This window comes from Balaenoptera acutorostrata, chromosome 3, assembly GCF_949987535.1.
Source record: "Balaenoptera acutorostrata chromosome 3, mBalAcu1.1, whole genome shotgun sequence".
NCBI classification, from domain to species: domain Eukaryota; kingdom Metazoa; phylum Chordata; class Mammalia; order Artiodactyla; family Balaenopteridae; genus Balaenoptera; species Balaenoptera acutorostrata.
Window position 1 is genome coordinate 150,468,659 of NC_080066.1, and position 12,497 is coordinate 150,481,155.

The 12,497-nt window shown below is 38.2% G+C and overlaps 1 protein-coding gene across 14 annotated transcripts in view; it reads left to right on the top strand.

Annotated features, from left to right (window-relative positions):
* SIPA1L1 (signal induced proliferation associated 1 like 1) overlaps positions 1-12,497 on the top strand; it is a 372,579-nt gene that overhangs the window by 269,661 nt on the left and 90,421 nt on the right. For all 14 annotated transcript variants that reach the window (XM_007184390.3, XM_057543410.1, XM_057543413.1 and 11 more), the window contains one exon: positions 4,285-4,459. In XM_007184390.3, the coding sequence (XP_007184452.2) occupies positions 4,285-4,459 (175 nt within the window). The remainder of the gene's footprint in view (positions 1-4,284; positions 4,460-12,497) is intronic.

The window sequence follows — 12,497 nt, forward strand, 5'->3', positions numbered from 1 at the left end:
ACAACTTTTAAAAGCAAGGCAAAACAACGAAAACATTGGTTTTTATGATGTTGGACATCAGGCAACAAAGGACAGTGATCTCTGGGAGGTGGGAACCAAATGAACAATAAGATTGCACCAACTTTCTGCCTGAAGAGAGTTTCCAGGCTGTGGAGCTGGGAGGGGCACCCACTTGAAGCCCAGGGGTCTTCCTGAGTGGAGATTGAGATGTGAGGCCAGGGAGATAAAGGATTTGCAGAGCTGAGTACTGGTAAGTGCATGTATTTGAGGAAACTATTTGCAGCCAGGGTAAGAACCACCCTAAGATTGAAGGGGGCAAATGCTCAGACCTCTGCCTGGCTGAGAATAGTTCCTGCTCCCACCAGGCAATCTGGAAAACCTCATACATAGTTCACATGGCATCGGGTAAAGTCTCAAAATGACTTTGCCTCAATAATGGGGCAAAATTATCCTCAAATTAAATGCTGCTCTGTCAAGACCTGTCAGAGTTTAACAGGAAGAACTGAAAGGATCAAACTATTTCCAATTAACTGTGTCCCAGAGCAAAGCTAAAGCATCTCTAAAAGGTTCATGACCCACATTTTGAGAACTGCTGGACAATGAAATACCTCATAGTGACTGTTTTAAATCTCTGGATTAAATCAGACAATTTAAAAGATTTTGTAAGAAGGGAAGAACTGGGTTGTTCTCATGGTCTGTGCTGCCCCCAGTGGCCTTCCTCTGACTGTGACATCAGGAAAGAAGAGGTGAAAATACAGAACTTCTTAAGAGGTCTCTGAGAACTTGGTTATTCAAACCTGTTTCTACTGGTAGAGGGCTCTGACTTTATCATCCATCGTTCCAGGAACTCAGGGCTGCGTAAGTCAGATTTTGCAGTACCTGTTTCTTTGATTCTTCGTTAAAGTGCCTATTTTATGAGAGGAAGAGCAATTTTTGTACTGTTGGTTCCCAGCTGTGGGAGCCCAATGTCACTTTTGGTGGGTGTTGGAAGACACTTTCTTTATTGATATTCAAGACTTTCATCTCAAACGGAACCTTGGTCCTGTTGGATTGACCATCATCACTTTTTACAATGCAAACATTTGTTGAGTGTCCAAACACTTCCATCAGTGCTCCATATGAACAATAGATATGCAAGGATGGAACTGTACAGCATGACTTCACGGTCATCCAAAAGCAAAATCCTAAACTGTGGATAAACCGAACTTGTTTCCAAGATGGCTTCCGGTGTCATCATAACTCTATTTTGAGCATTACAGGAAAGTATTATATATTCATATTCATAAACCCATACAGATGTGTTTGTGTGTGTCTCAAAAAAAATAGTGTTTTATATAACCTCAGAGCAATTCAAAACCCCCAAACCATAGCTCTAAACTCCATTTCCATTTGCTCTTTCTCTTGAAATATTCCTTATTACACTTACATAACTCCTCCTTAACAACTTCTCATATTCTGGGCAGGGAACAAGGTTGCTAACTGAAGATTCTAGGAGCCTGAGTTCACAGAATACCCACCTACCTCGACTTCATTGCAGCAGAAACAAGGATACAGTCATAGTGTCACCTTCCAGGATAGAGCAGTGACATTTGGCACCGTTTCAAAGGACAGGAAATTTGACATTCCAACAAATTTCCTCATCCTCTTAAAGGAGCCTTCCTTTTACAACCAGCAAATACCAGTCTGTTTTCCTGTCTGCAGGTGGAGCTCACTAGAGTGTGAGAAACCCATCAAAAGAAGGCAGCGCTCTGTCTCATTGTCCTTGCATTCTGCTTCTACAGTGGTTTGCGGGAAGTTCCATTACTTATCTTCTCTCCGAACTCTTTTTTCATATATGTAAATGAATCCTCTTGAATATTGCACAGTGAAATCTTAGGCCTTTATCTAAGAAGTTTAAAAAGCCACCCACAAATCCAATATCACTGTGATGCTTTCCACTGAACAGGGTGACTTTTGTTTTGCATTGTTGCATGAGAAGGCTGATCTGGGAGGCACAGATCCAAAGAGCAAATAACCCCAAGCTCCAGATTGCTTCCTTTCTTTGACAGTTCTCCCTGCAGGGGGAGAGTAAGAATCTGGCTTCATTAAGGACTTCTTTTGTAACAGACATAGAGCCTACCACTACTTTTTTATTTGTTGAGACCTAATAGGATACTCAGCTGAATTCTAAAGCCAAGATGAAATCACTACCTGTGGGAGTTCCCCTCTAAGTATTAGTAACATTCAGACCTTTGAAGGAGGCCCGCTGCCAGTGGTATGTGGTAGGTTTTACTTTCTTTTTCTTTACTGCATGTGGCATACAAAACAAATGAACTAAATCCTAAATGTGTTTCTGTTAATAATTAAAATGAAGTAGCAATAATGCAAGGTTGGATGCTATTTTAAAAAGATTCCGACATTGGTATATCCAGTTATTTGCAAGTTTCAAATTTGGAACTTTGCCTTCCACTTGTTCAAGTAGGCAGAGTAAAATCAATTCTGCACCGTTATAGAAGTCCTAAGGAGCTCTCGTGTCTTTGGGTCATGTAAAAGCTGCTGAACCTTCCTTGTCAACTAGTTAGCATGCAGTGGAGAGGGGGGAAAGCAAGCAGGAGTTCCCTCATGACATTTTGTAGTTATCACCATTCTGAACCATTTGGTTTAGAAAGTTGAAAAGAGTTGCTTAGGTTCACAGTCTCTTGTGTGAAACAATAGGAGCTGGATATGTTTCAGAATTAAGACAGGTCCAGCTTTAGAAGGGTGATAAAATGCATGCAGCATTGAGTAATAGTCACCAGGATCTGGAGCAGCACCCCACAGTCAAACACATTAATATTTCCACAAAATATGAATATTCACAGAAAGAGGAATAAATTAAAAAGTATTACTGTCAGCTTATATCAAGTTTTACTGCCAAATATATTTGCTTAAATTTGGTTTTCACCTTTCAACTGTGGAATTGCTAAGAAGGGGCTATGGACATACGTTGCAGTGACAGAAGTAGAGCACGACAAGCCTGGTTGAGTCCTGGTAATATTTAATAGAGCCGAATCACAGGGCTGATAACTTACAATCTCTCCCTACTGGACCAGTTACTTGCTTTTCCCTTTTCTGACCTTCTCTTTGCATATCTGTCAAACAGGGGTAATATTTGCTTTGTAGGCTTTTATGAGGATAAGCTAATGTAAGTTAAACACTAAACAGTGATTGGCAGACAGTGGCTGTTCAATAAATGTTAGCTATTAAAATTTTGCCTCTTCTCTTCCCCCTTCCCTTTTATGAGATAAAAGTTTACTGATACAGTGGTTGCAGTGCCACTCTGGAAACAGGCCTAAGTGATACGGATCGCCCTGATTTTACTGGAGAATTAAAAGTCTAAATTTTAAGATTGAAAACTCATTTATTGTTAAATGACTAATACAGCTTTAAAATTTGTTTATAGAATGACTGAACTTTTCAGTGATGAATGAGTGTTTCTATTAATGTTATATCATATTTAAATGTCTTGAATGCTTTGTTTTAACTGTATTTGAGGAAGGAATATTTACCACTAGCTGATTTGCCATTATGAGGCCCCTTTTAAAGTTTCTATCCAAGTACTCATCTTTTAGAAAAATATTTGAAAAGCATAGTGTCGATGATGCGAGTGCTGTCACAAAGATATAACCAAGCTTTATAATTTAATATATTGGAAAAATGGCATTAGGAGATAAGTCTTTTCCAATTTTACCCCCCCCCCCAAATTTTATAAGAACTTTAATGGGCTTTTAGTGCCAAGCAGTTTAAAGTAACTTTTGTAAACAGAAATAGACCCACAGACATAGAAAATAAACTTATGGTTACCAAAGGGAGAAGCAGGGGAGTGATAAATTAGGAGTGTGAGATTAAAATATACACACGACTACATATAAAATAGATAACCAACAAGGACCTACTGTATAACACAGTGAACTACACTCAATATTTTGTAATAACCTATAAGGGAAAGGAATCTGAAAAAGAATGTGTGTATGTGTGTGTGTGTCTGTATAACTGAATCACTTTGCTATTCACTGAAACTAACACAACGTTGTAAATCAACTATACTTCAATTAAAAAATAAAGTATCTTTTGTAAAGTAGACCTTTACTTTTAAATTCTTAAGGCCTCCCTTTTTAAAAGGGGAAGAACGAAAGCAGAAGGATTTCAAGAGAAGAAAGAGGTTAGCTTACTTGATGGGCATACGGCCTACAAGACTTATTAGCATTTAAGCGGACAGAGTGGGTCCGCCTATATTTATATGCATTGTATCACCTGCCTTCACAGCTGAACTATCAGCAGAAAGTAGGCATCATGTACTGCAAAGCTGGACAGAGCACGGAAGAAGAGATGTACAACAATGAATCAGCCGGCCCAGCCTTTGAGGAATTCCTCCAGCTATTGGGAGAACGCGTTCGGCTCAAAGGATTTGAGAAGTATCGTGCGCAGCTTGACACCAAAAGTAAGAAATACTTACACCCTCCTACTAGGCTTATTGTCCTCCTGCTGTGTTGATGTTCACCTGATAAGTTGCCTGTAAAACAACATTGCCACTTACTGTAGAAAACTGCTGGTGATGGGGGAGAGGAAGCCAGGGAGGGAAGATGTGGCTCTAAAACAATTGAAAACCGTAGTCAAAGTAGCTAGGATTGGACTTAAAAAAAAAATAGTGTTATCAGAAATGTGGAAGGTAGAAAGCAGTGGATGGAGATCATGCAGAATTGCCCCTGGATAGTGTTGCATAAATTTCACTATATTTAGCTGAAAAACTCCTGCAACTTAAAACCATCTGGTTGCAAGCCCTAGAATTTTTGACTTCATTAACTCATTTCATAATCCTTGTGCATATCTGTGTAGTCATTGTATGGTTTTCTTAATCATTTTTATATTTTAATATCTAGAGGTATTTTTGTTTATTTATTTCCTATTATTATTGTCCATAGTCTAACTTAATCTCTAAGCAGATAGGCTTAACTTTGGTATTAGTTTGGCTCGTAAAATGTGTTGATTCAAAGCACAATAGTGCAGCAGTCTGTTTAGCTACAGCTCATGAACATAGAGGTTTGTCCCTTCCCATTCCCAGGTGGTTAATAAAAGAGTTATGTTCTCAAGTATCTCGAGTATGTTGACTTCTGCTATGCGTCTGTGTGAAGGCAATTTTAAATTTTATCTCAAAATCCATCCATAGACACCTGTGACCTGTTTTTCTTTGAGAGGGTCTTTGGATTAGCACATCTGTATTGCAGTCTATAGTAATCGCTCTGATTTTCTGTACAGGAAATTAAATAAGGAGTTGAGTCATGAAAACAGAAAAGCATTCATAAACTCCACTGCAGGGAAGAATTTCCTGTTGCCATGGTTTTGCTGTTGCCAACTTGGAAACGACAGGCAGGAGAACCTATGAAAAACCATAAATAGCCTAGACTATTAAATATTATTTTAACGTTCCATACTCTGCTTGCAGCTGCATAATATGTTAAATCTCAATACGCCCTTAAACTCTTTTTATCAAGATATTTTGACATTTCCTTTGTAATTCCTTCACGTTGTCCCAATTTGTTGTGTTATGTAAATTATCACCACAAAGAGCTATTTAAAGGGTCTGGGAAGAAAATGTAATAAGCGCCTTGATTCTGTCAATGAATGGCCAGATTGGGAGTTGGTAAGATTATTTATTATTTGTGTATTTACACGGTCCCAGCCATCTCTTGATGATGAAGGGCAATGTGAGAAATGTATAGCAAGGGCGGACTTAAGCAATGTGGCACTGAGTAAGGCAGTGGAATAAGCGAAATAAGCACTTTGCACATTTTGCCCCAATATCCCAGTAACTGCAAAGGCCTGGATCAGCAAACCGCCTCTAATGGCACATTTTTCAGTTATGTGATACATTCATCTGGGAAGGGTTTCTTTTCACTGAACTACTCTCCTTTAAGGTTCCTTGTAACCTTCTGAGGCATAGCTCCTGAGAAAGAGGGTTCAGTTTCCTTTTCTATCCTTTCAGAGGGTCAGGTTTCCTAAAGTGAATGAAAAGTAGGAAAGTGTTTCCATTCTAAGGCCTGAAGAAGACAGTATGCATATTTATCTCTCTTACTCCAAGCTAGAAGAGACCATTAGCCTCATCACTTAAATGGGTATTTAACAGTAACAGACCACAGAAATAGGGATCAACCAGCCTCTGCACTCTCTCCAGCAGCCTCCTACTGGCCGTGACACACCCAGAGGTGAGACTTTGTTCTGTGTACTGTGAGATAAGCTCACCACCTCTTACCTAACTTTATGTTGTGTTAAGAAACTCTTTCAATATGATCTTTAAAAAGAGAAAATGCTTTCCAGAACATGTGTTCCTAAAGGATCACTCCATCTCCATATGACAGTGTTGTTGTCACTTGGATCTGTGGATGTGTAGTCTTCATCAAATTAAAATATTATTTGCCAAACTCATTTTTAAATTTTTCTGCACCCTCCACCTTCTGAATCTCTAATTACACATATATTAGGTCACTTAGTAGTTGTGATTTGATTTTTAAACTTTTTTTCCCCTCTGTGCTTGTGTTTGGATAATTCCAATTAATGCATTTAAGGCACTGTATTTTTCTTTTCTTCCATAGTGTCTTAATCTGCTATTATCCAATCTAGTGAAATTTTCATTTCAGATATTGTGATTTTCAGGTCCAGAAGTTGCATTTGGGTTTTCTTTTCTTTTTCTTTCTTTTGGGGGGAGTTCTCTTTTCTTATATTTTCCATATTATTCTCATTAGGTTCATGTCCTCCTTTAAAGCCTTGAACGTATTTATAATAGCTGTTTTAAAGTCTTTGTGTGCTAATTCCATCATCCCTGTCATTTGGGGTCTCCCTTTAACAGATTTTCTCCTGTTTTTGAGTTACATTTTACTGCTTCATCTGTCTGGTTATTTTTGATTGGATAGTGGACACTGTGAATGTTTCATCATTGAGGATCTAGATTTTGTTGTCTTCTTTAAAGAGTGTCGTTTTATTTTGTTGGGCAATTAATTTAATTATAGAACAGCTTGATCTTTATGAATCTTGTTCTTGGGCTTTTTTAAAGCATACCTAGAGTAGCCTTTACTCTCTGGCTAATTTAGCCCTCCTGCTAAGGCACCTGAATACCAGCATAGTCAGTGAGGTATCTCTGCTGTGGTCAGTCAGAAGTTGAATGACTTCTACCCCTGTGTGAACTATGAGAATTGTTTGGCTGACAAATCTCTGGTAGTTGTTATTTCCCCAATAGTTTTTCTTTTCTTTTCTTTTTTTTAAATTGAGATATGATTGACAGATAACACTGTATTAGTTTTGGGTGTACAACATAATGATTCAGTATTTGTATATATCCCGAAATGATCACCAAAATAAGTCTAGTTAACATCTGTCACCATACCTAGTTACACAATTTTATTTTCTTACGATGAGAACCTTTAAGATCTACTCTCTCAGCAACTTTCATTTATGAAATACAGTGTTATTAACTGTAGTCACCATGATGTACATTACCTTAATGTTTTTTCTTTCCCTGGCTTTTGGAACCTCACTCTATGCTTGTGCAGCTTAATATTCAGCCCAAGACTCAAGGGAACCCCTGTGTAGATTTCTGAGCCTCTTTCACCGTGTGGTTTCCTCTTCTTTGGTATTCTGCCCAGCAAATATCAGCCACCTCAACCTTCCAAACTTCCAGCATGTTTTAGCTCCCCTCTTCAAATCCCTGCTCTGTGCCATTGTTTTGAAAGTACTTCCAGGTAGAAAGCTGGGTGGGGATCATAGGGCTCACCTTCTTTGATACTTTTTTCTCAGGGAACACTATCCAATGCTGCCTATTATAAAATGTCTGAAAAAAAGTTGTTTCAGATATTTTGTCCATTTTTCTATTTATTTACAATGGGAGAGCAGGTTCTATACCAAGTACTGTTATAGCCAGAAATAGAAGTCTTAGATACTTTTTATATGTCATCTCATTTAATCCCCACAAGCTCTGCTAGATGCCAGTTAGCCCCATTTTACAGAATTGGCTTCTTTAGATTAACTAACGTGCCCAAGGTTAGGCAGCTAGTAAGCATTAAGGAGGAAGAACAGATCCTAGTGTTATGGTTAACGACATGTTCAGAGAAAGCATAAATGTAGAATAAATAATAATAAATAAATAATAAATAAATGTAGAACTAGGTACAGTGAAGCCCGCAGAGCTCTGCCTTGTGGCTGTATCTTCCCCTCTCTCGAGCCCTTGAGCTAAAAATACCCAAGCCGTCTCATGAGACAGCTCCACTTGTCATGTATTATAATTATATTCAGATTTTAGTACTTTGGTAAAGGAGGAAGAGGCCCAGGAAAGGAAGGATTGATGGAACTGTCAAACCATTTCTTCTTTTTCCCAATGTTCCATACAAAGTCCAGTTTCCATCTCAGAAATAAGGACTTCTGGCAAACAAGCTACAGATGTGTCAGGGGTTGGAACAGTTCTGCAGTGAAGAAACTTTCAGGAGTAAATTTTTTTCTCCTTTTTTTTGTTTCATTATTTGGATGACATAACCTCTATAGATAATTTACCATCCCCTCACACCACGGTAACTACAAAAATAAGCTTCCCACCAAGCAGTTTATTATTTGAAAGCTGGAGACCACCCTCATTTTAAGCTGCGTGTATGGATTATTATTTGGGAAATTATTTCCCGAATGAAGTACGTTTGTCAAGTCAGCACGTAAGAGACTTAGAAACCCTTTGAAAAGCATTCCTTCAAAGCTCTGCCTTCTTTGATTTGCCGCAATATTAGTGAATGCTTGTTGCTTCCCCCATTTTTCAGCAGTATTATGAAGATCGTTGAGATTCATGGTCTTAGAGGAGATGGAAGACTTTTCATAAAGAAAATAAATCCTTTATTTGGAATATTTAACCTTTGATAAAGAAAGGAGTAAAACTAGCATTATTTAAATGTTTCACACATGCAAAGGACTATTTGGAGTTCTAGAGACTGATGAATGAAGAAAAGTTTTCTTTTTTCACCTCCTAAACTTTAAACTGTGTTATAGTATAAGGTTTTTCCTTTGAGTGTTACTGAGATGCAGTTGGCAAAGAAATTAAAATATGTAAAAGGCCCTATTTAAGGCAGCTACACTTTTTATCTCAACTGCACAAAATTCTAAGTTCTGATCAACACATTTCTTGAGCATCTTTTATGGGCTGGTACTTTCATATGCATCGTTTCAATCCTCACAACAGTGAGAAGAATATCGAGGGGCGAGGGGCGGAGAAGTGCAGTGACTTGTTTGTGGTCATTTAGTAAATGATGCTGGAGGTATTGGAATTCAGGTCTTCTTACTTCCAGGTGGGAATCCAGGTAATTGCAGGTATCTTGCAAAGTGCTCAGTAGGTAGAAAATAGTAGTGACTGATACCTAAGTACCTGTCCCACAGCATCGCTTATCCTTTTCTCACCATATGTTAGTGATTTTTAAGAAGCCTTCCGTCCCGGGCACATACACATGCATACTTGCACGTTCCCTCAACTGACACAGTATGAATTCTCCCGTCATGGCAAAGGGGGTGGTATTACAAACTCTCCTTGATCCCTTCCTCAGTGAAGTAAAGTAACCTACCTCCTGACCATGGTTAAAGGTACATTGAAAAAACATGAGTAAATATGGTAGATGCCAGAGAAGGTGGGATTCTTGACTTCCCCAAGTACTTTGTTACTGAGTGGGTGAAATAGTACTACAAGGAGGCGTGAACAGTACTACAAGAGGTGTGCCATCCAGTGTTCCAGATGTTAACACTTGTGCCCGGCTGTGCTTCTGACCATTGACCTCTGCATCCCCAGACCCGGAGGCAAGCTTTCATAGAAGGGAGATCTGGGGTCTTAAATGGATGGGCCTCAGCAGCCAGCTGACTATTGTAGGATTTCAAACTATGGATAATAATCAGATCCACAACCTGTCTGCGAGTTGGTTCTGCATTTGATGTGTTCTGTAGGGGTGAGGACATTCATAAACTGAGCTTAAGCTTTCTTCATTCTGTTGACTTTGTGAGTCTACCTGCAGTTAGGTCATGAGATTGCTTTTCTCCTTGTATTCATAAATATTTAAAACTAGGAACTTCCCCAAAATCAAATTGCTTAGGCTTGATCCTTTATCTAGCTTTTCTGAAGTCAAACGTATCTGTTAGTGACCAGGAAGTGGTTGCATAAAAATCGAATTACTTTTTCCTGATTCAGATTCCTACACATCCACCTTTATCATCCAAGTTTTATTCCCCTTAAAGCAAAAGAGTTGAGCCAAGAGAAGTCAAGGATGAATATGACATTGACCGTATCTGAAACTGCTTCTACAAACTTATTAACCTATTCATACCATCTTCAAATAGAAGTGCCTAATGTAGGGTATTATCACTTATTGACACCTTTTCAAAGCAGCTGACAAGAATATTCTTATCATTCCTCAATTATTCAGTGTCTTCTTATCATCTAGTTTGAATATTAGAAATTTTATTTTCTATGACTTAGTGTATGTAGAGGGCTGACCTTATTAGTGGATATACACCATTCGCTGGTAGTATAATTTGGAGGCAAATCACATGATTATCAAGATGACCGATTATCAAGATGACTTATAAGATGCCCAAATTTATTTTTTAACTTTTAAAGCTCCATACAAATATGAAGGAGCATTATCTTCTTTTTATCCTTCTTCTATAAACATATTTTTCCCCTTAGAAATCACTCAATATATACTCTTTTCAACCAGAGAAAAAAAGATTTTTGTCATTTTCCCAATGGTCATCTTCCTAATTTTCATTCTGTTAAGTATTTCATGGTCTCAAGGTCACTAAAATAATAATAATAACAACATTAAATGCCTTATTCTTTAGAGAATATAACAAACATTCAGTTTCCATTCTCTCTGGTAAAGTTTAGCAATTCTATTATGTACACAGTAATTTCAGGATTTTGGAATTTCTTTCTTCTCAGAAAAGAAAATTTCATTGTCTTGGCCCTAGTTTCATTTCTAAAACTTTTGAAACTGTTTACAGACTGTTTAAAATTATCAGCAAAGCTGGGGTTTTCAGAGGTCCCTAGAAGAAGACTGGTCATGCAGCATCCATTGTATAAAATGAGGCAAGTGTCGGAAAGAGAGAAAGGACAAGAAGTAGAAAACAAATTATCTTCAGGGTTGTCTTCACTTTTCTTTCCTGGTAGTAATGCCTTTAGAATTAGAAAGACATATAAAGCAAAATGTAGTAAATGAACACTGGATGATAATTTGTTTTCTAGTTCATTAACTTTGCTTTAAATTGACTTGAAACACACGTAAGTACTCATCACAGCTGACACATTGACTTGAAAGTTGTAAAATGTACGAATCAGTTCTAGAGGTATTTATAGCACGGGTCCTTAACAATAGAAACCTTCTTCATCCTCAAGATCTGTCTTAAGTAGGTCAATGATTTATTGCAGTTGTATTTTTTTGTGGTAGTGGTCATTAACATTTAGAAGATATTTTTCTTGGAGCCTTACGTGTTGGTACGTATCTTTGCAGTTTTTCAAAAGTAGTCTTTGCTTTATTCTACATTCATCTTGCTTTTAAAACCCTTTGTGTTTTATGCCCTCTTCAAGATTAAGATCCAAGGTTGAAACTCAGGGCTCTAGAACATCTTAACAAGTCTCTGCAAACCTCCCTTATGGTCTATTCTTGGAGCAGCGCCTAAGGGCAGTGCAGCTACTGCATTGGAGTCCCCTGGGGGTGTTTATTAAAATAGATTCTTCTGCCCAGCCCCACACCTACGGAGCAGTATTTCTGGGAGTGGAGGATGGGAAGCTGCCTTTTAAGCTGCTCCCCAGCCGACTCCATGCACACTCCAGTTTGAGAACTACTGCCTTTCGGTACATGCCAGAGGCTGTCTTGCAGCGTCATTCTCTAAAATGCGGTAAAGTGTTTGCTCCTTAGCAATATGGTTGGTGGAGGATTGAGTTTACCCAAAATGAATGCATTTCTGTTCATTTTGCCGCCTGTAAGTCCAGGTCCTAATCTAAAGATATTCCCCTTCATTTGGACAGTTAATAATTCTCTTTGGTTTCCAGGTATTTATGAGCACGTTGATTTGTTAATGATTAAGGGGGTCGAGGTTGTTTTTTTCCTTAAGGAAGGTGAGAACAGAGCACACTCAGTCTTAACTTGTTGGACATTGCTGTAATACCTTTGCTATTCAGTGTTACAGTCTTGTTAAGTTTCCGTCTATTTGTTAAGAACAAAACGGTTCTCTTGCTTGAGTCAGAAGTATTGGAAAAGATGTTCTGAACTTGAAGTCTGTGGACGGAATTCAGGGGTCTGTGAACTTGGATGGGAAGTAATTTTACATTTATCTTCACCGACCCCTAATTGAAATTTAGCATTTCCTTCAGTTATGAACGTAGGCAACACACCACAGTAGTATAAGGTCTACCTGTGATTTTATCGCCAGTAGAAAGCATAGGTATTTTCATACTATATTGTTTGTTG